Source organism: Heloderma suspectum, chromosome Z, assembly GCF_057233095.1.
Source record: "Heloderma suspectum isolate Gila_16-S chromosome Z, 16-S_ref, whole genome shotgun sequence".
Taxonomy (NCBI): domain Eukaryota; kingdom Metazoa; phylum Chordata; class Lepidosauria; order Squamata; family Helodermatidae; genus Heloderma; species Heloderma suspectum.
Genome location: NC_139476.1, coordinates 19,797,256 through 19,820,539, shown reverse-complemented (window position 1 = coordinate 19,820,539; position 23,284 = coordinate 19,797,256). Strand labels below are relative to the sequence as shown.

The window sequence follows — 23,284 nt, the reverse complement described above, 5'->3', positions numbered from 1 at the left end:
AATAGTCGGGTTGGAAGGGGCCTGTAAGACCATCGAGTCCAACCCCCTGCTCAGTGCAGGACTCCAAGTGAGAGCATCCCTACAGGATCATAGAATAGTAGGGTTGGAAGGGGTCTGTAAGACCATCCAGTCCAACCCCCTGCTCAATGCAGGAATCCAAGTCAGAGCATCCCTATAGAATCATAGGATATTAGAGTTGGAAGGGGCCTGTAAGACCATCTAGTCCAACCCCCCACTCAATGCAGGAATGCAAGTCAGAGCGTCCCTATAGAGTCATAGTATAGTAGGGTTGGAAGGGGCCTGTGAGACCATCTAGCCCACCCCCTGCTCCATGCACGACTCCAAGTCAGAGCGTCTCTATAGAATCATTGGATAGTAGGGTTGGAAGGGGCCTGTAAGAGCATCCAGTCCAACCCCCCACTCGATGCAGGACTCCAAGTCAGAGCGTCCCTTTATAATCATAGGATAGTAGGGTTGGAAGGGCTCTGTAAGACCATCCAGTCCAACCCCGGTTTGTCGTTGCCCAGGAGACCGGCTTGGTGGTCATGACAGACCTGGTCAGCCTGAACCACAGACAGCATGGAGGCATGTACACCCAGGAGGCCATGCCGGCCTTCCAGCCTCACACAGGGACGCTGGGGGCTCCCGCGCACGCCAGGGCCATGCCCAGGTAGACCGTGGTGCTTTCCGGGCACAGCGCAGGGGCGGAGCGAGGATGGGGGGACGGGTTTGGGAGCCACAGCAGATGCCAATCCCAATGGTGGGCCCCGGGCACGGCGGCATATGCCTACTCATTGGTTCAGTGGGCGGTGGGGCCTGACCAGGAGATGCTGGGTGGCCCCAGGAGAGGAGGAATGCGGAGGGACGGAGGCGAGGGCCTGTGCCTGGGGTGGAGGGGAGGCCGGGCGTTCCCCAGGAATGCTGGAGGCGGCTGTCTGGCGCCTCCCACCAAGCGGTGGCCTCCCTTGCGTGCCCTTTTGGCCTGGCCACCCCCGGGCAGGCGGTGCGGTGCCCTCTGAGGCCCTGCTTTCGAAGAGAGGCATCTCTCAGCCGCCCCCTCGCCTGCCCCGTGTGTTTCTTGCCTTCTGCAGAGCAGACAAGAAGAAAAGGACCTTCTTTCCGGAGACCTGGCTTTGGCAGTGCTTGAACGTCAGGTATTATTAGGATTATTATTATAATTATTATTATTATTAAAGCGTCTTAGAGCCCTTCCTAAAAAGAGACGGTGGCGATGACACGAGGCAGCTTGCGGGAGAATTAAAATGCCCGAAGTCAGTGGCTGCGGCAGTTATCCGTGAAAGCGCGTTTCCCCTCCCCCCGAAGCCACGGAAACATCCGAGCTTCTCCCCCTGCCTGCGGTGCGGGGTCGTTACCCCCGAGGTGGCCTGGGCAGCCTGTCAAATGGAGGACTGTCCTTTCCCAGCTCTCCAGAATAGAGGCCTGCGCTCTGCAAAGGAGGCCAGCCTGGTTAGGATTCTTTCGCTGTTGGCCGGGTGTCCTGCTTGTGGGCTTCCTGCAGCCATCTGGCCGGGGCCAGGCTAGGCGGGCTTTGAGTTTGGGCTGGCAGGCGCTAGTCCCCAGGGGAGAGGGCTGCCGCCTTCATCGGGCTGGCTGCGAGCTCCCGGAAATGGCCGGCTGTCCTCTGTCGGGCACAGGGCGCTGGGTCAGACGGACGCAGCCAGCCTCCCCGGGGCGGTTGGGAAATGTTTCTGCCACGTCCCTTGCCATAAACCCCAAGACAAGACACCGCCGTGGCGGCCCGTGACGAGGGGAGGCCGAAATGGCGGCTGTTGCTTTCTTTACACCCACGGTGTGGGCCGGAAGCACAAGCGGGCGGGAAGGGCCAGCGGTGGAGGTGGAAATGGAGACTGCACCGGGGCCGGCCCCATCCCTGGCGTCCGCTGGCCTCGGGCGGTTCGGCAGCCCCGCCCCAGACGGCGGCCCCAGCCCCGGCCTTCCTCACCCGCCTCCCCCCCAGCAACGTGTCCGGAGAAGCGCAGCTGCATGTGGAAGTCCCGGACGCCATCACCACGTGGCTGGTGGAGGCTGTGGGGCTGTCGGCGGAGAGGGGGCTGGGCCTGGCCGGGCAGACGGCGCTGCGGGCCTTCAAGCCGTTCTTCGTGGACTTCACCCTGCCCTACCGGGTCGTGCGCGGGGAGCAGGCCAAGATCCCCCTGACTGTCCACAACTACCTGGCTGTGTGCCTGGAGGTGAGGCTCGGCCGGCTGGCCCGGGGAAGGTGGCGTTGGGCGGGGAGCCCTCCGGGGGGGCCGGGCGCCGCTTGGTGGCGCGGGTCCGTGCGCTGGGGCGCCCTCGGCCCCAAGGCCCTCGCGGCGCGGGGCGGCGCGGGGGCCCACCGGGAGCCGCCCAGTCCGACCAGGGGGTGGGCTGGATGGTCTTCGAGGCCCCTCCCGACCCGCGGCCCCATTCACGAGCCTTGCCTGGGCTGCTGTCGTGCTGGGCCCAGGCAGACATCGTCCCTTCCACCCCGGCGTTCCGCAGCGGGTCCACTCAGAAGTAAGGCCCCGGAGGTCGGGGCGCACTCCCAGGTGAGTGGGCACAGCAAGCCAGCCTCGGGATGCGATCCTGCGCATGTGTGGACGGGGAGGAGGACTGCGACCCCCAGCAGGCCCAGCGGGCACAGCAGCCGGGGCGTGCTGGGCGCCAGGAGCCTTTTTGGTGTCCGAACTTGCGCAGGGCTGTGTTCGAAGCTTAGTTTTTCCATTATTATGGCGACTATCTGTCAACTATTCTATCTATCTCTATCATCTATCTATATGCCTATCATCCATCTATCTATCATCTATCTATCTATCTATCATCTATCTATCTAATATATCTCTATTGAGCTATCTGTCATCTCTCTCTCTCCTCTCTCTCTCTCATCTATCGATCTATCTATCATCTATCATTTCTCTCTCTCTCTCTCTCTCTCTCTCATCGATCGATCTGTCTATCTCTATCATATATCTATCGATCTATCTGTCTATATCATCTATCATTCTCTCTCTCATCTATCAATCTCTATCATCTATCTATCTATCTATCTATCATCTATCTATCTATCTATCTATCTATCATCTATCTATCTATCTATCTCTATTGTCTGTCTGTCTCTCTCTCTCTCTGTCTATCATCTATCTACCTATCATCTATTGTTCTCTCATCTAACTCTCATCTATCAGTCTCTATCATCTATCTATCCATCCATCCATCCATCTATCTATATTTATCGATCTATCTATCTCTATCATCTATCTAATCTATCTATATCGATCTATCCGTCATCTATCTATCTCTATCATCTATCTATTTATCTCTATCATCTATCTTTCATCTCTCTCTCTCATCTATCTGTCTGTCTGTCTGTCTATCATCTATCATCTCTCTCTCTCATCTATCGATCTATCTGTCTATCTATCATCAATCTTTCTATCATTATCTATCTCTATCATCTCTCTCTCTCTCTCTCTCATCTATCTATCTCATCTCTCTCATCTATCTTTCTATCATCTATCTGTCTCTATCTATCTATCTATCTATCTATCTATCTATCTATCTATCTATCTCTATTGTCTGTCTGTCTATCTATCTCTATCTCTATCTATCTCTGTCTCTCTATCTCTCTCTCCGTCTCTCTCTCTCTCTCTGTCTATCATCTCTCTCATCTCTCTCTCTCTCTCTATTGTCTGTCTGTCTCTCTCTCTCCGTCTCTCTCTCTCTGTCTATCATCTATCTACCTCTGCATCACCTCAGCCGACATCGGTCCCTGTGCGGCTGCGTCTCATTCCGCGCAACGGCTGCACTGCATTGCACTCCTCCCCTTGTGCCGTGCTCCGTCCGCGCTTCATGATCTGCCCGGAGAAGGCTGCCTCTATATCCGCATCTCCGCATCGCAAGAGCGGCGCCTCCTGGCGCCGCAGCTCTTCCCTGGGGAGGGCCTCCCGGCAGCGGGGGCCACTGCTCACGAGGCCCCCTCCTTGTTCCCCACTGCCCGATCTGGCCCCGGGTAGCGACCGGGCGGACTGGCCGTCCCCTGCCGCCCTGACCCTCGCCGCTCCCCCTGCCCGCCCCGCAGGTCCACGTGAAGGTCTCCGTGCCCAAAGGCATCGGCTTCGTGGGGCACCCTGGCAGGCGCCACCTGACCCGGAAGAAGTGCGTGGCCCCTGGCACGGCCGTGCCCACGCCCGTCGTCCTCTCCTTCGGCGAACTAGGGCAGAGCAGCATTGCAGGTAGCCCGGCTGCCCTGGGGAGGGCGGAGCTGGGACGGGGGCCGCCCGGAAAGTTCGGCAGGGCGGTCCGGGCCCCAGGCAGGCTGGATTCAGCAGGAAGCTGCTGGCCGAGGGAAAGACTGCCGCCCCTCCCAGGCGCGGTGACTCTTCCCCAAGCCGGGGGGCGCCCCTGAGCGCCTGCCCCCCATGTCTCCTCCACAGCAAAAGCCTTTGCCTACGGCGGGAGCGGCTGCTGTCAAGACGCGAAGAGTGGCAAGCCTGCCGAGGAGGGCCCCGCTGACGGGCGGGCTCCCCTCGGGGTCGACTATGTCTGCCGGGGCGTCCTGATTGAGGTACACGGGCGCCCTGTCCAGGGGGAGCGCGCCCCCACCCCAAACCGCGAGTCCCGCTCCCCCCCAGCTGGCAGGGGTGGCTGGTTCTCTGGATGGATGCCGTCGAGAGGCAGTGTGGTGTAGCGGTCACAGTGTCAGGCTGGGGCTTGGGGGGCCCGGGCCCCACCTTGGCCACGGAGCTCACCGGGGGACTTTGGGCCAGACTCTCAGCCAGACCTCCCTGACGGGGTTGTTGCGAGGATGGCATGGAGAGGAGGAGGGCCACGTGAGCCGCCTCGGGTTCCGTGCAGTAGGAGAAAATGCGGTGGGAGAGGAATGCGACCGCGCCTTTTTGGGAAGCGGGGGGGCGCCCCTGGCCGGGACGGGGGGAGTTCTCTCCAGGTGCTTTGGGCTTCCTCTCCCAGCATTCCTGGCCACTGGCCACGCCGACAGGGGCTTGTGGGGGTTGACGCCCAGAACATCTGGAGATGGAGCTCCTACCCATCCCTGCCAATAATAATACAAACCACGGCAAAAATGATCAGTGGCCGGACAGCGTTCTGGAAACGAGAGTCAGGGTGTCCTAGAGCATACGAAGCGTGTGAAAGCGGACAGCAGCATAGCATGTTTCGAGCATACCAAAAGCTGAAACAATTTCAAACGGCGAGAAACAATGCGATGCGCAAGACCCAGCGAAGCGACCTAGAAAGACGCCCCCATCCTCACGTGGACCTGCATGGGTCCAATGCTTGGCAGCCGAGGGCGGCCTTCCCTGACCCTGTCGCCATTAGGCGGGCCTCGCCGGGGAGAGCGTCCAACGAGCGGGGGGCCACCAACGAGAAGGCCCTCCCGCGGCCTCGTGCGTATGGATCGGCCTGGGACCGCAGAGCGTCTCCTGAGGCCTCTCTCCAGATCCAGAGCTCAGGGGGGAGCGGGGCCTTTTCCAGGGCGGTGCCCCTACACAGGCACGCTCCCGAAATGGGGTTGGCACTCTCTCTCAGGCGCCCAGCCACATCTGTGAATGGGAGCAGTGTCTCGTTTCGATGATGGGGTTGCCAACGCTGCTCGTCAGCTGTGCTTTGCAAAAGGCTTTCAAAGCAAGGCGTGTTTTCTTACATACCTGCCGCAGGCGTGACGTTCCGGCGGGGGCGGGCGATGGCCGCGACGGCCGTTTCTCCCAACGTTTGTTTTTGTGCGGGTTTCTGCTTTTCTGCAGCCGGAGGGCCTGACCAGGCAGTACACGTACAGCGTCTTCTTCTGCCCCAACGGTAAGAGGACAGAGCGCTCCAGTGGCAGCCTCGCCCCCTCTGTCTCTGTCCTTCCGGCGAGTGCGCGCGCACAGGCGTGAGTGGGTGCGCCCGCTTGCGTGCGGGTTGAGGCTCTTCCGCGCCTGGCGAGGTGGTCTCCTGCGAGAGGAGGACCCTCCGGGTCGATGGGCGCGCTTGGAACGTTGAGGGTCGTGGGCGCCTTCACAAAATGGCCGCCCTGGTGGGTGTGGCTGGTCACAAACCAGAAGGCTGGAAGGGAAGTGGCTTGCCCAGCACGGAGCAGCTCCCTTGAACCCACGTTCAAGTCACGTGGCTGAGAATGCTGTGGAGGGGCCACGGGCATTCTGGGAAAGCAACATGGCTTTGGAGGCCCCCAGCCTCCCAGTTTTGCTCCGTTTCGAGATCTTAAAAAATGAAATGAAAATGGGCAGGGGGGGAGGAAGCCTGCCAGGGCGTGGCACGGCTGCCCACGGCTGCCACGTTGGAGACTCCAGCAATGGAGAGCTGCACCAGCGAGGAGGACTGGGGCCACTTGGTTGAGGTGATCCGGGGACAGCGGCTTCCCCTCCTTCTCCGGGCAGGTGTGGTCCTAAAGGTGCGCGTCCCGGTCGTGGCATGTAAGCGTGGCTCACATTGGGCTCTCCTCTGGAGGGGTGAGGGTGGGCGGTATCTGAGCGTGTGTAGCTCGGGCGCCGTGGCTGCTGCTTTGGGGAGGGGGCACACGGGGGGAGGCCCCGGAGATGTGCCTTTGGGCCAGGAGTGCCATGGGCAAACCCCGACCACGGGGTCTCTGTCTTTCCTTGTGACTAGAGAAAATCCACATTTCCACGCCGAATAAATTCGAGTACCAGTACGTTAAGGCGCCGGCCCGCGCGATGCGCCTGGACGTCACCATCAAGGCCCACCACAGCGCCCACGTGGCCTTGTCCTCCGCCCCCCACGACATGGCGGAGATGACCGAGGTGGTCATCGGCGGGCACCAGAACACCCGGACGTGGATCTCGGCCAGCAGGATGGGCACGCCGGTGGCCAGCGCCGAGACCGCCGGCATCCTCTCGGGGGACGAGTTCCGCAGGTTCTGGATCAGCTGGGCCGGCGGCGGCGTCCAGGTGGGCGTGGTGGGGGTGTCCTGAGCGGACGCCCCATTCGGAGAGGGACGTGGGTTGCCAGGGCGGGGAGGCCTCGCCTGGACCGGACCCGTTTTTCCCCCGCACAGGTGGGCCACGGCCCCTCGGCCCTCAACGCGTCGGTCATCATCAGCTGGGCGGCCCCCCGGCCGCCGGCGGTGGCATACGTCGGCTTCTCCACCGGCTGGGGCTCTGCCGGCGAGTTCGAGATCTGGCGGAAGGAGGCGGTGGAGGAGAACCACAGTGAGGCCTTCACCCTGGGGCTCCCGCGCAACGTGGTCCCCGGCTCGGAGAGGGCCGTGGCCTCCGTCATCGGTACTGGCGCGGGGGCCGGCCAGGGCTCGGGGCCTGTTCTGATAGATCCGTGGGCTGGGTCCAGGCATAGCCGTGCCTGAAGACTAGGCGTCTTGCGATGAGCGGGGCTGAAGCCAGTCGCAGCTTGCTTGTCCCATCAGACAGTAGGGTTGGAAGGGGCCTGCAAGGCCATCCAGTCCAGCCCCCTGCTCAGTGGGTCCCCTCTCAGCACAGCGAGGTCGGCCTGCAGCCCACTGATTAGAGCGGGAAGGGCAGCGCGTAGATATTTTGAATAAAGAGCAAGACGAGCCAAAGGAGAAGGCCCAGCGCCTTGTTTCCAGCAGGGGACAGCTGGATGCCTCAGTAGGAAGCCCAGAGGCAGGGCCCCGCCCCCAACAGCCCTCGATGCCAGCTGGGTTCCCCAGGTAGCCCTTCTCCTGGCCTTGGAAGCTTCACTTTAAGCCGCCCAGGGTGAGAGCGGCGGCGGCGGCAGAATTGCCGGGCGGATTCCGACCTCGGGGCGCCCACCTGGCCTCGCAGGCCGCTTCCACGCTGCCTCGGCTCCTGTTCAGCCGGCGTGGCTCGTGGCCGCGGCTGTGTCCGATCCCCTTCCCAAAGGCTTGTGAACCCGAGGAGAGCCCTGAAGCTGTGCACCCCCTGAGCCGGGCATTGTGTTCCGGCAGCGGCTGGCCAGAACCCCCCCGGGAAAGCCTCATGCAGGACATGTGCACCACGGCCCCCTCCCATGCTGCCTCTGGCACCGGAGGGAGCGCGGAGCCATCAGGACCGGTAGCCCCTCGATAGCCTTCTCTTGCTCTGGGACCTTGCCTAGCTCCCTTTCAAACACGACACCCTGCGGCGGTGAGTTCCACAGCTCCGAGCCGTGCGAAGGAGGGCTTCCTTCAATCGGTTCCGAAGCTGCCCCATGGGCTCCCCGGGTTCTGGGTGAGAGTTGCCTCCCTCCCCGCTTCCTCCACTTGCATGTAGGTGCGCATGCCTCTCTCGTGTCTCCCCGCGCTCACTTTTTCTCTCAGCCAGACTGCCCCGGATGTTGCCGCCTGTCCCCCCAGGAGGGCTGCTCCAGGCCAAATCCGGGCCGCCCTCCTGTCTGCACAGCAGCGCTCGCCCTCCTCCGGTCTGGGGCCCCTTTGCTGGCCCGAGTGGGAGGTCAGGCAGGCCGGAGTCGGGGGGGCCTCGGGGCTCGGGGGCCACGCCAACGAGGCCCAGGCCTTCTTTCCCGGAACGTTTCAGTGCTCTCGGGGCTGGGCTCCGCTCGCCGGATCCCCATGCACGCCCACCCGGCGGGGTCTCCGGCCTCCGTGCGGCACAGCTGGGGGGCCGCTGGGCTGTAGAATCCTAGAATAGGGTGGCCAGCGAATGGGGGGCTCTGGGCGGCCGCTGAGCTCTTCTCTCGCCTGCCAGGGGATGTGATGGGCCCCACCCTGCACAACCTGGACAAGCTCTTGCAGCTGCCCTTCGGCTGCGGCGAGCAGAACATGGTCCACTTTGCCCCCAACATCTTTGTCCTCAAGTACCTGCAGCGGACGCAGCAGCTCCGCCCGGAGCTGGAGAGCGAGGCCACGGACTACCTGCTGCAAGGTATCCGTTGCCACGTCCATTTCGCGTCTCCCTCGCCCCTCTGGCCAGCCGCTCGGGGCGCTGCACGCTGGCGCGGCTCAACCCGGGCGGCGTGCAGGGGGATGGGGCGCTCCCACGAGGAAGCCCGGGGCGGCCACTGCTCCGCCCTCCCGACGTGGGGGGGGCGTGGCTTGCCCCCCGCTTCCACCACTCTCTTGTGGCCTCTCCCCAGGGTACCAGCGCCAGCTGACCTACAAGAGGCAGGACGGCTCCTACAGTGCCTTTGGGGAGCGGGATTCCTCTGGGAGCATGTGGTAGGTCCCGGGCCGGGAGGGTGGCGATGGGGCCTCGGCGGGGGCCACCCAGGCCGGCGGCAGCAGAAGCCCCCGCCTCCAGCCCGTCCTGTGCTTCCAGGCTCACCGCCTTTGTGCTCCGATCCTTCGCCCAGTCCCGGGGCTTCATCTTTGTCGACCCCAAGGAGCTGTCTGCCGCGCAAGCCTGGATCCTGCGGCACCAGGAGGAGGGCGGCTCGTTCCCCGCCGTGGGCAGGATCTTGAATAAGGACATCCAGGTATCTGACGGGGCCGGGCCCACGGCCACGGGTCTGCTGGGCTGCGCTCTGGAAGGCTCCGCCCGGGGACACGGGCGGAGGCGGGGACAGCGAGGCCTCCCTGCGGTGCGGGCCTCCTCTAGCCATCGCCCTGAACAATGTGGCTGTGCTCAGGATCCGGAGGTTGCGGTTGCTTTGGGGACAGGAGGAAAGCACCGCGAGGGAGTCGCATTTCCGCTCCCCGTTCCCCCCGCGGCGCGTCCCATTCTTGCCTCGCAGAGCTCAGTGCTGTTCGAGGGGCCTGGGGTGGGCTGCGCTGTTTGAGGGGTCTCCGCCCTTTTCTAGCCTGACGGGCCGTGACCAAAGAGACAGCAAAGGCTACGGCCAAGAAAGAAACGGAAAATCTGTGCACTTAAAGCAGGGGTGTTGGACCTCGTCTAGCCCACAGGCCACATCCTGTTTTGGGGGTGCTCCCTGGGGCCACTTTCCAGCGGTGGGCAGGACCAAAGGCACACAGGCAGGGCCCAAACCCCCAAGCCCCCGTTTGGTCGGCCTCCTCCCGCCAGCAGCTCAGCCGCGGGAGAGGCGTTTCCGCCTTCCAGAGGGCTGGGAGGCCCCCGAGCGATCGTGATCGGGGAGGGGGGCTGGGGGCTGGATCGGCGGGCCAGGCGGCTTGGGACCGGAGCTACTCCCCCTCCGCCTGGAGCCGCCGCCGCATCCCGGCTGTGTGTGCCTTGGGCTGCAGGGCGGTGTCCACGGGAAGATCGCCCTGACAGCCTACGTGGTGGTGACTCTGCTGGAGACGGGGGCGGCCTCCGAGGTAAGGGGCTGGGGCATTCTGCCGGAGCGGAGGCAGAGCGGGCAGGCTGATGCTTCTCCGTGGCGCAGCAGATTGGCGTCTTGGGGGGGGCGAGGATGTGCCCAGGGCAGGATCCCCTCGTCTGTGGAGGCGAAGTCAGCGGAAGCCGTGGGTTGCCTCCCGGATGCCCCCCTCTCCCACGCTCGCCTGCAAGGGGGCGCGGCCTCCCCCTTCCTCTGGGGCGATCTGGGCAGGGCGTGGGCCGGGGCCCCTCTCCGCCTCCCCGGGCCGGGGGGGAGCGCAGGTGGCCTTTCTCTGAGGGAGGAGAACGAAAGGTGCTGCCCTGCCCAGTGCTGTCTCCGGCCTACGGGGCCTTGGGCAGGGCCCCCCCTTCCCCAGGCACCTGTCTCACCAGCTGCTCTGGCTTGTCCTCCTCTTCCTCGGCCACTTCCTTGCTTGGCTGCCAGAGCTGCAAGGGGGAAGGGGGGCGGCTCAGCAGCCTCGGTCAGCGGGCCCCTACCGGGCTGCCGGGCCCGACCATGCTGAGCCTGGGCGCCGGCCCGGCAGGCCGTCGGCTGCCAGCACCCGCTGAAGTGGCTGGGCGCTCCCCCCCCCCCCCGCTCCCCTTCCACAGGAAGAAGAGGGCTCCGTGGCCAAAGCCAGGCGCTTCCTGGAATCCCACCTGTACTCGGCCGAGGACCCCTACACCGCCGTCCTGACCGCCTACGCTCTCACCCTGCTGGGCAGCCCTGTGGCGGCGGCAGCGCTGCGCAAGATGAACGGCATGGCCATCGCGCAAGGTAGGCACGTCCCTTGGGGGCCCCGGCTGGGAGTGGCCGGGCCCTCGGGAGTTGCTGGGGCATGGCAGGGCCGTTTGCGCCACCCCTCTGGCGGCGGGGAGGGCGGCCGTTCCGCCCGCAGCGCTGGCCCTGTTCCACCCGCACGCGCCTCCCGCCCGGGTGCGCTGGGGCAGGGATGCTGCCCCCCGCCGTCACAGGGCAAGTCCCGTTGGGGAGACGGCCGCGTGCTCTCATCCCTTTGCACCCCGGGCCAGCGGGCAGGGCTCCGCCAGCCACCGCAGCAGCCCCTTCGCACCATTCCATCCCTGCACAGCCTTCACTCGCCCTCACTTCCCTCCCCCGTGGCAGATGGCTTCACGCGCTGGGGCTTGACGGGGAAGCTCGTGCCCAACAAAGATGCCTTCATGGGATTCAGCGACGGCCTCTCCCAGTCAGGTGACTCTCCAGCATGGTGGTCCCGGCCGTGGAATTGGGGGCGGGGCGGTGGGGGGTGGACACTTGCGTGCGGACTTGTTTGATTTGTAACCCGCCTTGCCGCCCAGGAAGCAGCGCTCGAGGCTCCCGCTACGGTACGAACCGGTTCTGAGAACAGTACTCTGCCTGTCAGTAGGAGAACCCAAAATAGGCCAGCCGAGCCCCCCTCGGCAGGGAGTTCCAGAGCGTGGGAGCGGCCACCAAGAAGGCCCTGCCTTGCGTTGCCACCAAACGCAGGGTTGGGGCAATGCGACAGTGGAACCCGTGACCTAGGGCGCTGGGGGGCTGTCCCACACTGGAGGCATTCGAGACAAGATCGTCTGTTGGGGATGCTCTGACTTGGACTCCTGCACTGAGCAGGGGGTTGGACTAGATGGCCTCGTAGGCCCCTTCCAGCCCTCCTATTCTATGATTCTATGAAAGGGACCTCCCTGGGCGGCATGGGGGAAGGCGGTCCCTCAGGTGGCCCCAAGCCACGTGGGCCATGGAGGTCCCAGCCAGCGTGAGGGACACTGCCCTGGCGCGTGGCCCGGAGGCGGCGGGAGGGGAGATGCTGGAAAAAGGCGCACCGCAGGCCGGCAGCCCCTGCCTCCTCCCTCCCTTCCAGTGGTGTCCGCCGAGGTGGAGATGACGGCCTACGCGCTGCTGACATACACCGCGCTGGGGGACGTGGCGTCCGCCCTGCCAGTGGTCCGGTGGCTCTCCCAACAGAGGAACGCGCTCGGCGGCTTCTCGTCCACCCAGGTGCACCCCGCCCCTGGCCAGGGGGAGGGCAGGCGTAGCGGTGGGCCACTGCGCCAGTCTCCTGGGGCGTTGCGCCCGCCGGGGCTTGCTTCTGGGGGTGCTGCCGGAGGCTGAGGCCGCCTCGCAGGACTGGGGCGTGAGCAGAACGGCTGCGAGGCTCCAGCCGGCGGCCCACATCCGGGGGGCCACGAGGCGAGGTGGATGGGCCCGCCGCTGCTCTGCCGTCTCCGTGGACAGAGCCGGCCCGGGGACCCCACGCCCCTTGACTCCCCCCCGTCTCCCCTGCCCGCGGGCCACAGGACACGTGCGTGGCCCTCCAGGCCCTGGCCGAATATGCCATACTGTCCTACGCCGGCGGGGTCGACCTCACCATCTCGCTGGCCTCCACCAACCTGGACTACCAGGAGACCTTCGAGCTGAACAAGGGCAACCAGAGGATCCAGCAGGCCGCCGTGGTAAGCGGCCCCCGCTGGCTGCCTGCGTGGGGGGCGTCCCCGGGCCGCCGCCCACCCAAACCAGGCTTCTCCCTTCCCTTGCAGATCCCCTCCGTCCCCACGGGGCTGTTCGTGAGCGCCAGAGGGGATGGCTGCTGCCTCCTGCAGGTGAGGCCATGCGGCGGGAACCCCCGCGGGCACCGCTCCCCTGCCCGCCGGCTCCCGCTGACGCTGCCTTCCGCCCGCGGGCAGATCGAGGTCACGTACAACGTCCCTGACCCCGTGGCCAAGCCGGCCTTCCAGCTCCTGGCGAACGTGCAGGAACCACGGCCGGGGCGGCGGCGGCAGGCCCCTCGCCGGCCCAAGCCTGCCTCCGCGGAGGAGAGCCGTGCAGACGCCTCCCGCTGGGGGCGGGTGCTGGGGGACGACGACGACCCCGCCGTGGACCTGGACCGCCAGGAGTACCGAGTGGCTGTGGAGACGTGCGTGAGGTGAGGGCCGCCCGGGGCGGCCGGGGCTCTTCCCTCTCTGCCTTACTTGCCAGGAGGAGTTGGAGGAGGGAGCAGCCTCCTGGCAGGCTTTCACTCTTGCCCACCCTGGGCCCTTCCTTCTCCGGACTCCCGTGGCGAAGCTGGCCGGGCGAGGCGTGGCAAGCGGGGTCTTCGCCGGGGCCAGGCCGCCGAGGGACGGGCTCCGGGCCGGTCGCTCATCCGTTCTCCCCTTCTCTCCTTGGCCCTGGTTGTGGCCCCGGCCAGGTGGCTCCACTCGGGCTCCTCCAACATGGCCATCCTAGAGGTGCCTCTGTTCTCGGGCTTCCGAGCGAACGTGGAGAGCCTGGAGCAGGTAAGGCCCCGCGCCTCTCTGGACCGGGCAGCCCAAACGGCAGGTGAGCTCCGATGAGGCCTTGGCTCGTGGCCCGCTTTGCCACAGCAGGAAGCTGCGCCCGAGCGGAAGCTCCGGAAAGCGGTGCCCGAGCCGCCAAAGCGGAAGCGGGGGCTGCCCGCCCCTCCGCCAGGCTTTGCGCCTCCCCTCCCCGCGGCTGCCGGGTCCTCCGCCTGGCTGGCCAGGCGTTTGTTTCTTCCGAAGCCTTCCCCGTTCCGAGGGACTTGCCCAAACTCAAAGCCACCTGGGAAGGATGGGCGAAGCCACGTCCAAATCTGCACCACAAAGCGGCCGAAGCCCCGAGACAAAATTCTGCCCCCCGACTGAAGCCACACGGGTGCTTCCCCGGGCGCGAAAGAGGCTTGCGCGGTTGCGGTGGCAGCGAGGGCATGCCGAGCCGAGGCCTTTCCTTCCCTTCCAGCTGCTCACGAACAAGCACACCGGCCTGAAGAGATACGAAGTGGATGGCCGGAAAGTCCTCTTCTATTTTGACGAGGTGAGGCCTCGGGGCCGCAGCGGCTGGCGGGGTCCCGCGCGGCCGCCTCCTGCCCTCCCGAGGCCAAGGCCAGCTGGGTGGGCGCTCCCTGACCCCAGGAAGAGGGGGGCTTCCAGGGGCTTTGGCCAGGGGTCGAGGCCAGGTGCTAGCCAGGCTTCGGCTGGCCCCGTGTGGCTACGACTCGGGCTTGGTGGGTCAGGGAGCGGCCACGTTTTCCGGCCCGAGCAGCCCCTTGATCCGCAGGCCAGGAAGACCTCCCTCCGACCACCCCGGCTGTGCGGGAGGCCGAAAGGGTCGCCGCCCCGCCTGACCTGGCCGGGCTCCTGAGGAGGAGCGCTCCCTGCGGCCCAGGAGGCCGGGCGCTGAGCGTGGCGCGGCTGGCGTGGCGCGGCCCGCCCAGCTCACAGCCCCGCCGCGTCCCTTGCGCGGGCAGATCCCGAGCCAGTGCATGACCTGCGTCGCCTTCGTGGCCTTGCGGGAGCACATCGTGGGGAAGATGGCCCCCTTGCCCATCAGGGTGTACGACTACTACGAGCCAGGTGGGTCCGCGTCCCAGCCGCCCTCCCTTGGGCCTGGCAAACGCCCCGCCACGCCGCCCCTGACCCTCCCTCCATCCCGCTCCACAGCGCTGGAAGCCGCCCGGTTCTACAACGTGAGCGAGAGCGGCCCCCTGGCGCGGGAGCTCTGCGACGGACCCCTGTGCAACGAGGTGGAGAGCGCGGCTGGCCGCGGGGCGGGTGAGTCCGGGGGCCAGCCGGCAGCTAGGCTGCAGTGCCCGGCATGCTCGACGGTTGGCCGGGGCTGGCTGGGCCTGCAGGCCGGGCGCCTGGGGGGAGACCGCTCGGGGAGGACTCTCCCCGGGCCTGAGGCCCCGGGCAGGAGCGCCAGGCCCGCACCCAGGGGCATCCCCGCTGTCCCCGCAGGGCTCCTCCAGCCCGGCTCCTGCAACAGCCCCCCGGGCTGCCTGGAGGACGGCTACTTCGAGCAGTGCTTGTGCGCCCGGGAGTGCGGCGACGACGGGGAGCCGGTCTGCGGCTCGGACGGCCTCGTCTACCCGAACCGCTGCCAGATGGAGGGGGCGGCCTGCAGGAACGGCACCCGCCTCGAGCAGGTCCCCAGGGCACATTGTGCGGCGGGTGAGCCCCAGGCTGGTGCACAGGGAGGGCGGCGAACCCCCTTGCCCAGCTCCCTTCCGGCCGTGACCCCGCTCCCTCTCCGCAGCCAAGAGCCCTCTGGGAGAGAGAGGCCCCTGGGCAGCCTGCCGGGGGGGCAGGTGAGGCGGCCCCTCCGCTCCCCAGGCACTCTTGCTCGGCTGCCTTGGGGGGCTCGTTGCCCGAGCGGCCCGGCATGGTCCTGCTAGGGGGCGGCCCAGCCCAGGGGCGGCGGGTGGCAGCTGCCCCTGCCCACCTCTCTCCCGCCCCACCCAGGCAAGGACCCCGCCCTCCAGCCGGACTTCTACTACTACGAGTACGAGGCGGACCCCGACGACGCCGGGCCGGAGCTGGGGACCGCGAGCGGCGCCGCGGCGCGGGAGAACAGCAGGCCCAGGGGGCTGCTGTGACCACGGGGAGTGACTGGTGAGCGGCGTGGCGTGGCGTGCATGGTCCTGCTAGGGGGCGGCCTCCCCTCCCAGTTGACGGGTCTCTTCCCTCTTCCTCCCCGGCCCCCAGAAACCCTCCCCTCGATCCCACGGAGGCAGCCCACGCGGAGCCCGCCCTGCTCGTCCCGCTGCGCCGCCTGAAGAAAGCAGGCGAAGACGGCTGCCCGAGGACTGCGCCCCTCTGCTCCTGCCGCCCCGACGGCGGCCTCCTGGCTGCTCCCCTCCTGCGTCGGGGCCGCCCAGCCAAGCACTGTCCTGCAGCTCCCTGCTCCCTTGGTCCCGCGGTGCCAGGCGCGGCCACTGTTTGCCTCCCCCACCAGCCAGGCAAGCCCCCCTCGCTTTGGGGCTGAGGCAGCTCTCGCTGCCTGAGCCCTTTCCGGGCTGCTCAGGGCGCTGCCCTCTTCCCTGCAGCCCTTCCACTGAGTCCCTCCCCCTGGGGAGCGCCACGAAGCTGCCTCGGGGCGCGAGGGAGGGCAAAGGGGGCCACGTCCCCCTCGCTCTTGTGGCCCCTCATAAAGAGGTGGGGAGCCCCTGCGAGGGGAGGTCCCAGCGCCAGAGCCCCCCACGCGCCCAGCTGGCTCCCCCAGGATGCGCTGTCATGGTCCAGCGCAAGCCCTTGGCGGGGGCAGTGAAGATGTTTGAGCCACAGACTGATGAGAATATTTTATTAAAGCCGGATTTCGAGACAACCGTGCTTCTCCGTGGCTCCTTCCTGGAGGGGGGGGGAGGGCCCAGGCAGCAGGGGTGTCCGAGCACCGTGGATGGGCGGCGTTTCGGCAGCTGCCTTTGGACGCCGAGTGGGAGAAGCTGCAAAGCGAGGGACGAGGACGCGCCTGTCCGCTAAGCCAGCCTGCCTGGACCGGGTACTACGACTCCCAGCTGGCTGGGAGCTGGAAGTCCCGAACAGCTGGAGAGCCACGCAGCTCGGGGAGGGCCAGAGAGGGGTGCACGGCCTTCTGGGGAGCTGCCCCGCTCTTCCCAGCGGGAGCCCCTCCTCTGTTTGCTGAGGAGGGGGCCCTCCGCCCGCTCCTCCGACGTGCCCCTGTAACCTTGGCCCGTCTCCTCAGGCCCCCCTGGCTGCAGGGCAGCGGCTTTGTCAGCCCACGCCGAGCCACGTCGCTAGCCCAGCGCGCAGCCCTAGAGAGCAAGCCCCCCGTCATCTGAGGGGCTGCGAGTGGGAGCTCCGGGAGGGCAGCGTCTCCTTCGAGGTCTCCTGGGAGCCAGCTGAGCCCTGGCGGTGACTGGAGAGGCTCCCTGCCACTTTGGCCCGGAAATCCTCAGAGACGTAGTAGTAGATGAAGGGGTCGACGCAGCTGTTGCACGTGCTCAGGGCCAGGCTGGCCATGTAGGCCGTGTAGAGGGTGGCCTGGGCCCGGGTGCAGGAGTCAGTGAGGTGCAGCAGCAGCAGGATGTGGCTGGGGGCATAGAAGACTGTGGCGGTGGCCAGCACGAGCACCATCAGCTTGACGGCGGTGGCGTACTTGGCTCCGCTGCGCAGCAGGGCCCGGACAGTGGCCCCGGAGCTGAGCGCCATGACCAGGAGAGGGGCCAGGAAGCCGCCGGCCACGAGGACCAGGAAGTAGTGGTAGTAGTACGTGGCCGCCTCCTCCCGTGGCAGCACGTCATGGCACAGGGTCTGGTTGGTCCCGGCGAGCGGGAAAGACTGGCGGAAGAGAGTCAGGGGCAGCGTGAGGAGGGCGGCCACAGCCCAGACGGCGGCGCAGGTGCCCACGGCGAAGGCCGAGGTGCGGCAGGAGCGGGCGAAAAAGGGGTGGGCCACGGCGAGGTAGCGGTCCACACTGATGCAGGCGAGCAGGAGGACGGAGCAGTGCATGTTGCCGTAGAAGGCTGCGGTGGTGAGGCGGCACGCGCCCTCACCAAAGGGCCAGTGGTTGCCCAGGAAGTAGTAGGCGGCCTTCAGGGGCAGCAGCAAGCAGAGCAGCAGGTCAGCCGTGGCCAGGTTCGTCAGGAAGACGGTGGAGGGCAGCTTCTCCACCCGCGTGGCCAGGACCCAGAGCGCCAGGGCGTTGGCGGGCAGCCCGACCAGGGAGACCAGGAGGTAGGCAGACGGCAGGACGGCCACGGTGAGCGGGCTGCCCAGGGCGGCGCGGGCGGCCTCGGGGATGTCCAGGAAGGTGACGTTGCCCCCGCCGGTCACCTTCTGCGCTGGGATGCTGCGAGGGCACAGGCCGTTCGGCGGCACGGGCGACAGGGCCTCCGTCCCATTGGCACCATAGTCTAGGGAGGCAAGGCGTCCCGTTAGTGGCCACGGGGCCGTGAGCGGGCCAGGAAGGGAGCGGGAGGTCCCTGGTGCGAGGGCCTGTCGGGACGAGGGCGCCCCACCCAGCTAGGCAGAATCATGGAATATCCCAGAATCATGGAATAGCAGGGCTGGAAGGGGCCTATAAGGCTACTAGTCCAACCCCTTGCTCAACGCAGGACTACAAGTCAGAGCATCCCTATAGAATCATGGAATAGCAGGGCTGGAAGGGGCCTGTAAGGCCATCCAGTCCAACCCCCTGCCCAATGCAGGACTCCAAGGCAGAGCATCCCTGGCAGGTGGCTGTCCAGCCTTGTCTTGAAGGCCTCCAGTGCGGGAGAGCACCCCACTTCCCCAGGTCGTGGGTTCCATTGCCGTATTGCTCCAACAGTCAGGACGTTTCTCCTGATGTCCCACTGGAATCCGCCTTCCTGTCACTGGCGCCCATGATTCCGGGCCCTGCACTCTGGGAGGCTTGAGGAGAGATCCTGGCCGGCCTCTCTGGGATAACCTGTCAAGGGCTGGATGGTCGTTCCCTGGTCTCTGAAGTCTGCGTTCCCTCCCCCCTGAAAGGCGGAGATGCCCCTGCTAAGGCCCGGTGGCTGGCAGGAAGAGCCTTGCGCCAAGAGAGGCTGGGGTCCCGGCCCGGCCCGCCCACCCGGGACACGGCCCCCATGAGCCACTAGACTGGCCCCACCCAGGCAAGCCTTTTTTCTCGCCAACCCTCCCTGTGGCTATCAGCCAAAGGCCAGCACACTTCAAAAGGGGTTTCGCAGAGCGGGGGGAAAGGACATGAACGGTCCAGGGGCTGGAGCATCTCCCCGATGAGGGAAGGGGGCTTGTCGAGCTCGGAGAAAGGGCGAGAGAGGGGAGCCACAGCAGCAGTCCACAAAATCCTGACGTGGGCAATGGGGACAGGGAGACTTCTCCCACTCCACAAATGCCAGAAGCCTGTGGGCCATCCCACAAAGCTGACGGGTGGGAGATTTGGGACCGGTCCCAGGAAAGCCTGCTTTACCCTGTGCAGAGTGAACCCACGGGACTGGCTGTAGGGGATTTCTCTGCCTAAACATGCATCGGGTGGCACCCTTACATGACTTGCGGCAACAGTGTCTTGATTAGTTTGCTGGATGTGGAATCATAGAATCATGCAATCATAGACTAGTAGGGTTGGAAGGGGCCTGTAAGACCATCTTGTCCAGCCCCCTGCTAAACGCAGGACTCCAAGTCAGAGCATCCCTATAGAATCATCAAAAGGTAGGGTTGGAAGGGGTCTGCAAGACCATCTAGCCCAGCCCCTTGCTAAACGCAGGACTCCCAAGTCAGAGCATCCCTATAGAATCATCAAAAGGTAGGGTTGGAAGGGGCCTGCAAGACCATCTAGTCCAGCCTCCTGCTCAACGCAGGACTCCAAGTCAGAGCATCCCTATGGAATGATCGAAAATAGGGTTGGAAGGGGCCTGTAAGACCATCCAGTCCAACCCCCTGCTCGATGCAGGAACCCAAGTCAGAGCATCTGTATAGGATCATAGAATAGCGGGGCTGGAAGGTCCTGTAAGACCATCTAATCCAGCCCCCTGCTAGATGCAGGAATCCATGTCAGAGCATCTCTATAGGATCATAGAATAGCGGGGCTGGAAGGTCCTGTAAGACCATCTAATCCAGCCCCCTGCTAGATGCAGGAATCCAAGTCAGAGCATCTGTATAGGATCATAGAATAGCGGTGCTGGAAGGGCCCTGTAAGACCATCTAGTTGAACCCCCTGCTCGATGCAGGAATCATGGGCTCAAGTTACAGGAAGCCAGATTCCGGCTGAACATCAGGAAAAACTTCTTGACTGTTAGAGCAATAGGACAATGGAACCCATGACCTAGAGAGGTGGTGGCCTCTCCCACACTGGAGGCCTTCAAGACGAGGCTGGACAGCCATCCATCAGGGATGCTCTGACTTGGATTCCTGCATTGAGTAGGGGGTTGGACTAGATGGTCTTACATGCCCCTCCCAACCCTGCCATTCTATGATTCTGTAGGGACGCTCTGACTGGGAGTCCTGCACTGAGCACAGGGTTGGAATAGATGGTCTTAGAGGCCCCTCCCAACCCTGCCATTCTATGATTCTATAGGGACACTCTGACTTGGAGTCCTGCATTGAGCACAGGGTTGGACTAGATGGTCTTACAGGCCCCTCCCAACCCTGCCACTCTATGATTCTATAGGGACGCTCTGACTGAGAGTCCTGCATTGAGCATGGAGTTGGACTAGATGGTTTTATAGGCCCCACCCAACCCTGCCATTCTATGATTCTATAGGGACACTCTGACTGGGAGTCCTGCATTGAGCAGGGGGCTGGACTAGATGTCTTGCAGGCCCCTCCCAACCCTGCGACCATTCTATCACTCCCTGCCATGGGATGTAGCGACGGCTGCCAATTTGGATGGCTTTAAATGGGGATTGGACAAATTCATTAGGCTCTCAATGGCTGCTGGGCCTGATGGCGTTCTGCTACCTCCAGCATCAGGAGCAGGGAGCTGGGGAACATGGGCAGGAGGGTGCTGATGGACTCCCGCTGGTGGGCTTCCCGTGGGCAGCTGGTTGGCCGCTGTGTCCACAGCACGCCAGCCTGGATGGGTCCTTGGTCTGATCCAGCAGGGCTCTGCCGATGTTGGTAGGCAGCCCTCCAGACGGCTTGGCCCTTGGCGCCCATGATCCTGCACCATCACTGCGGGGCTGATGGAAGTTGTGGGCCCAGAGCTGGGAGGGACATGCTTCCCCACGCCTGCTCAAGGCGAAATAGGAACGTAGACGGCTGTTGCCTGGCCTCGATGCCACAGAGACTTGGGTCAGCCGCACTCGCTCCGTGCACAGCCAGCCTCTGGGGCGAGGTGGCAGGTGAGCGCCTGGGCCACACTGCTGTTGTTGGCTGGCCGCGGTGGCCACCGTGGGGGGAGTCGGCCTGGGGGGTGCCCCTCAGAACGGCCCCCTTTCTCTCCGCCTGCAAAAGGGGCACAACCAGACGCTTCCCGAGAGCTGTTGTGGGAGCAGGAAAACTGCACAGCTGACCCGTGCTGCCCGCCCCCAAAGGTTCCCCGTCTGGTTCTGCTCGGGCGCCCACTTTCCAGGCCCTGGAGTGCCCTGGCACCAGGGGATGCCCTCCTGGGGGGACGCCCCGCCCGCCCTGCTGCAGCAGGGCCCGGGAGCCACCCTCGGAGAAGAGGGTTGGGGGTGGCTTGCGGTGCCCCGGACTCCGCTTCCGCACCCAGGCTGCTGTGCGCGGGGGGCCAGGTCCGCCCCCGGAAGTGCATGGCCTTGCGCCCCCCGTGGCCAGCTGGGATCCTTGGCTCCCCAGCCAGAAGCCACCTCCCGTTTTAAAGTGCTGCTTTGTCCCTGAAGCCGGAGCACGGCCCTGCTGGGAGGGCGTCCGCCTCACCCCCGGCACCCTCCCTGGCGAGCAGGGGGCTTCCATGGGGGCTTCGATGGGCACTTACCATCGTAGTCCAGCGCAGCCGCATGAGGCTCCGGGATGCGGCACAACAGCATCAGCAGTGCCAGGCGGACGGCGGGCCTGGCAGCGCGGGGCTCCATTCTGTGTCAGGGCAGCCAGGGGGAGAGCTGGAGACGAGGCGTCCTCCTGCCTCGGGCTCTTAACTCCAGGAAACACCAAGCTGCAGGGAGGGGGCTTTTTTCCTGCCAGCCATGCCAGGGAGGAAGTGCGCAGCTCCGTGCCAAAGCGAGGGAGGGAGAGGACAAGGGCCAAGCCTGGAGCAGCCCCCTCCAGGCACCGGCTCCAGCCTGGAGGCCCCTGGGGTTCTCCCCCTCCCCACGCTGGGGCAGCGTGCCCCGGGCCCACGGGGGCGGAAGAAGTGGTGGGAGGCCAGGAGGAGGTGCCCCCTCCAAAGCAGCTCGGCCTCTGCTCAAAGATGAGCGTGCCGCTGCCCTCGGGAGTGTGTTTCTCAGAAGTATTTTATTTACTCTGGAGGGTAACGTGGGGTTGCCCTTGAAGACGGCGCGGAAGTGGCAGCTGGCGCGGAACACGGCGGCCCGCCTTAAAGGCAGCCACCGGCGTGATCACATCACTCCGGTACCCGATGTTTTCCAGGCCAAATTCACGGTGTTGGTTCTGACCTTTAAAACCCTATACGGTTCTCAAGGGGCGCCTCCAGCAACACCAGACAGGCTGCTCGACAAGACCAGCCTCCGACGGCCTTCTCTCTGCCCCATCAGCCGGGACAGCTATGCTGGTGAGGGAGAGGACCTTCTCCGTGGTGGCCCCCAACTCTGCGGAACTCCCTCCCTAGGGAACTCCGCCATTGCCCCTCTTTGACGAGCTTCCGCCACACACTGAAAACGTGGTTGTTCAGGCAGGCATTTGGGCTGGGTTCGGGATTTGTAGAAATCCGATGCTTGAACGTGCAACTGCACTGTTTTCAACGGCTGCATTATTGCACGTCGCCCAGAGTGGCCGGCCAGACGGGCGATTCAGCACTTTAATAAAGACAATAAATAAAAAATCCCACTCCTCGCCCACAAAGGCTTACGCGCCATCAGCAGGGCAAGGCGGTCCCTGCTCCCCGGCACACAATCTAAGAAGATGGGTCACGCAAGGAGCACAGGATGGGGCAGATGAGGAAAAGCAGTGAGTGGCCTCCCGGCAGGGCTGGTGGAACAGCCCGCTTCCCCTCTCGTCTCCCTCCACGCAGCATGCTGGAGCTGACCGAATGGTGCAGCGAACCCTTGCCAGGGGCGCCAGGCGAGAGCTCCAGGCGGTGAAAGGCGTGTTCTCAGGGGGCCCGACCAGCTTCCCACGGGCGAGTGGAGATCATGGTGCGCAGCCGGGCGCCCTCCCAGCTCCCCAGCCTCCCCGCGCAAGGACACGGGGAGGGCCTGGCGTCCTGAGCATCCCCAGCACCACCACAGAGCCCTGGTGCTGCTAGCGATAACCGCCAGGAAACGGCGCGGAAAGGAACGGCGCGGGGAGCACAGGATGTGCCTGTCACATCTGAGTGCCGGGCCTTCCGAGAGCTGTGCAGCTGAGGTTTCGCACACTGCCCCCAGAGTGCTGGGCGCTGACAGGACAGGGGGCGGCTTTGTGCAACCTGGGGCCCTCCCATGCTGCCGGGTTGGAGAGCGGTGGCCTTTGGGGCCGCCCCCGGGTGCAGCAGGCTAACAAAGACACATGTCCTAGGGGCTGCACGTAACCCAGCAGACCAGCCCCGTTCTGACTGCCCCAGAACCGGCGGATTGTGCCGCCCTCGTTCCACAGTGCTCTTCTCACGCCAAAGGCTGGTCTCTAACGTCCCCCAAAGCAAGCGAGACCGTTACTCTGGACAGGCCTCAACGACAGCGCGGCCGGCCTCGTGGGCGTAGCGAGTCTTCCAAGGAGCCTCGAGGTTTAAGGTTCTTATGTTTGGGGTGGACATAGAATCATAGGGTGGGAAG

The 23,284-nt window shown here is 65.0% G+C and overlaps 2 protein-coding genes across 2 annotated transcripts in view; one reads left to right on the top strand and one right to left on the bottom strand.

Annotated features, from left to right (window-relative positions):
* CPAMD8 (C3 and PZP like alpha-2-macroglobulin domain containing 8) overlaps nt 1-16,276 on the top strand; it is a 39,201-nt gene extending 22,925 nt beyond the window's left edge. The window contains exons 18-42 of the mRNA XM_084826070.1: nt 528-670; nt 1,092-1,154; nt 1,979-2,210; nt 4,079-4,232; nt 4,434-4,564; nt 5,760-5,811; nt 6,622-6,920; nt 7,028-7,253; nt 8,655-8,831; nt 9,043-9,124; nt 9,225-9,381; nt 10,106-10,180; nt 10,794-10,959; nt 11,308-11,394; nt 12,041-12,177; nt 12,477-12,632; nt 12,717-12,779; nt 12,864-13,102; nt 13,367-13,454; nt 13,915-13,989; nt 14,423-14,528; nt 14,616-14,726; nt 14,913-15,262; nt 15,417-15,566; nt 15,660-16,276. Of these exons, the coding sequence (XP_084682196.1) occupies nt 528-670; nt 1,092-1,154; nt 1,979-2,210; nt 4,079-4,232; nt 4,434-4,564; nt 5,760-5,811; nt 6,622-6,920; nt 7,028-7,253; nt 8,655-8,831; nt 9,043-9,124; nt 9,225-9,381; nt 10,106-10,180; nt 10,794-10,959; nt 11,308-11,394; nt 12,041-12,177; nt 12,477-12,632; nt 12,717-12,779; nt 12,864-13,102; nt 13,367-13,454; nt 13,915-13,989; nt 14,423-14,528; nt 14,616-14,726; nt 14,913-15,262; nt 15,417-15,563 (3,516 nt within the window). The 3' untranslated portion in view covers nt 15,564-15,566; nt 15,660-16,276. The remainder of the gene's footprint in view (nt 1-527; nt 671-1,091; nt 1,155-1,978; nt 2,211-4,078; nt 4,233-4,433; nt 4,565-5,759; nt 5,812-6,621; nt 6,921-7,027; nt 7,254-8,654; nt 8,832-9,042; nt 9,125-9,224; nt 9,382-10,105; nt 10,181-10,793; nt 10,960-11,307; nt 11,395-12,040; nt 12,178-12,476; nt 12,633-12,716; nt 12,780-12,863; nt 13,103-13,366; nt 13,455-13,914; nt 13,990-14,422; nt 14,529-14,615; nt 14,727-14,912; nt 15,263-15,416; nt 15,567-15,659) is intronic.
* On the bottom strand, nt 16,242-23,266 carry LOC146333869 (proteinase-activated receptor 4-like). Its single transcript, XM_084826069.1, has 2 exons — nt 21,334-23,266; nt 16,242-17,827 (listed from the first exon to the last, which is right to left on the bottom strand). The coding sequence occupies exons 1-2, from the start codon at nt 21,428-21,430 to the stop codon at nt 16,746-16,748; spliced, it is 1,179 nt and encodes a 392-aa protein (XP_084682195.1). The 5' UTR covers nt 21,431-23,266; the 3' UTR covers nt 16,242-16,745.
* Nucleotides 23,267-23,284: the final 18 nt, after the last annotated feature.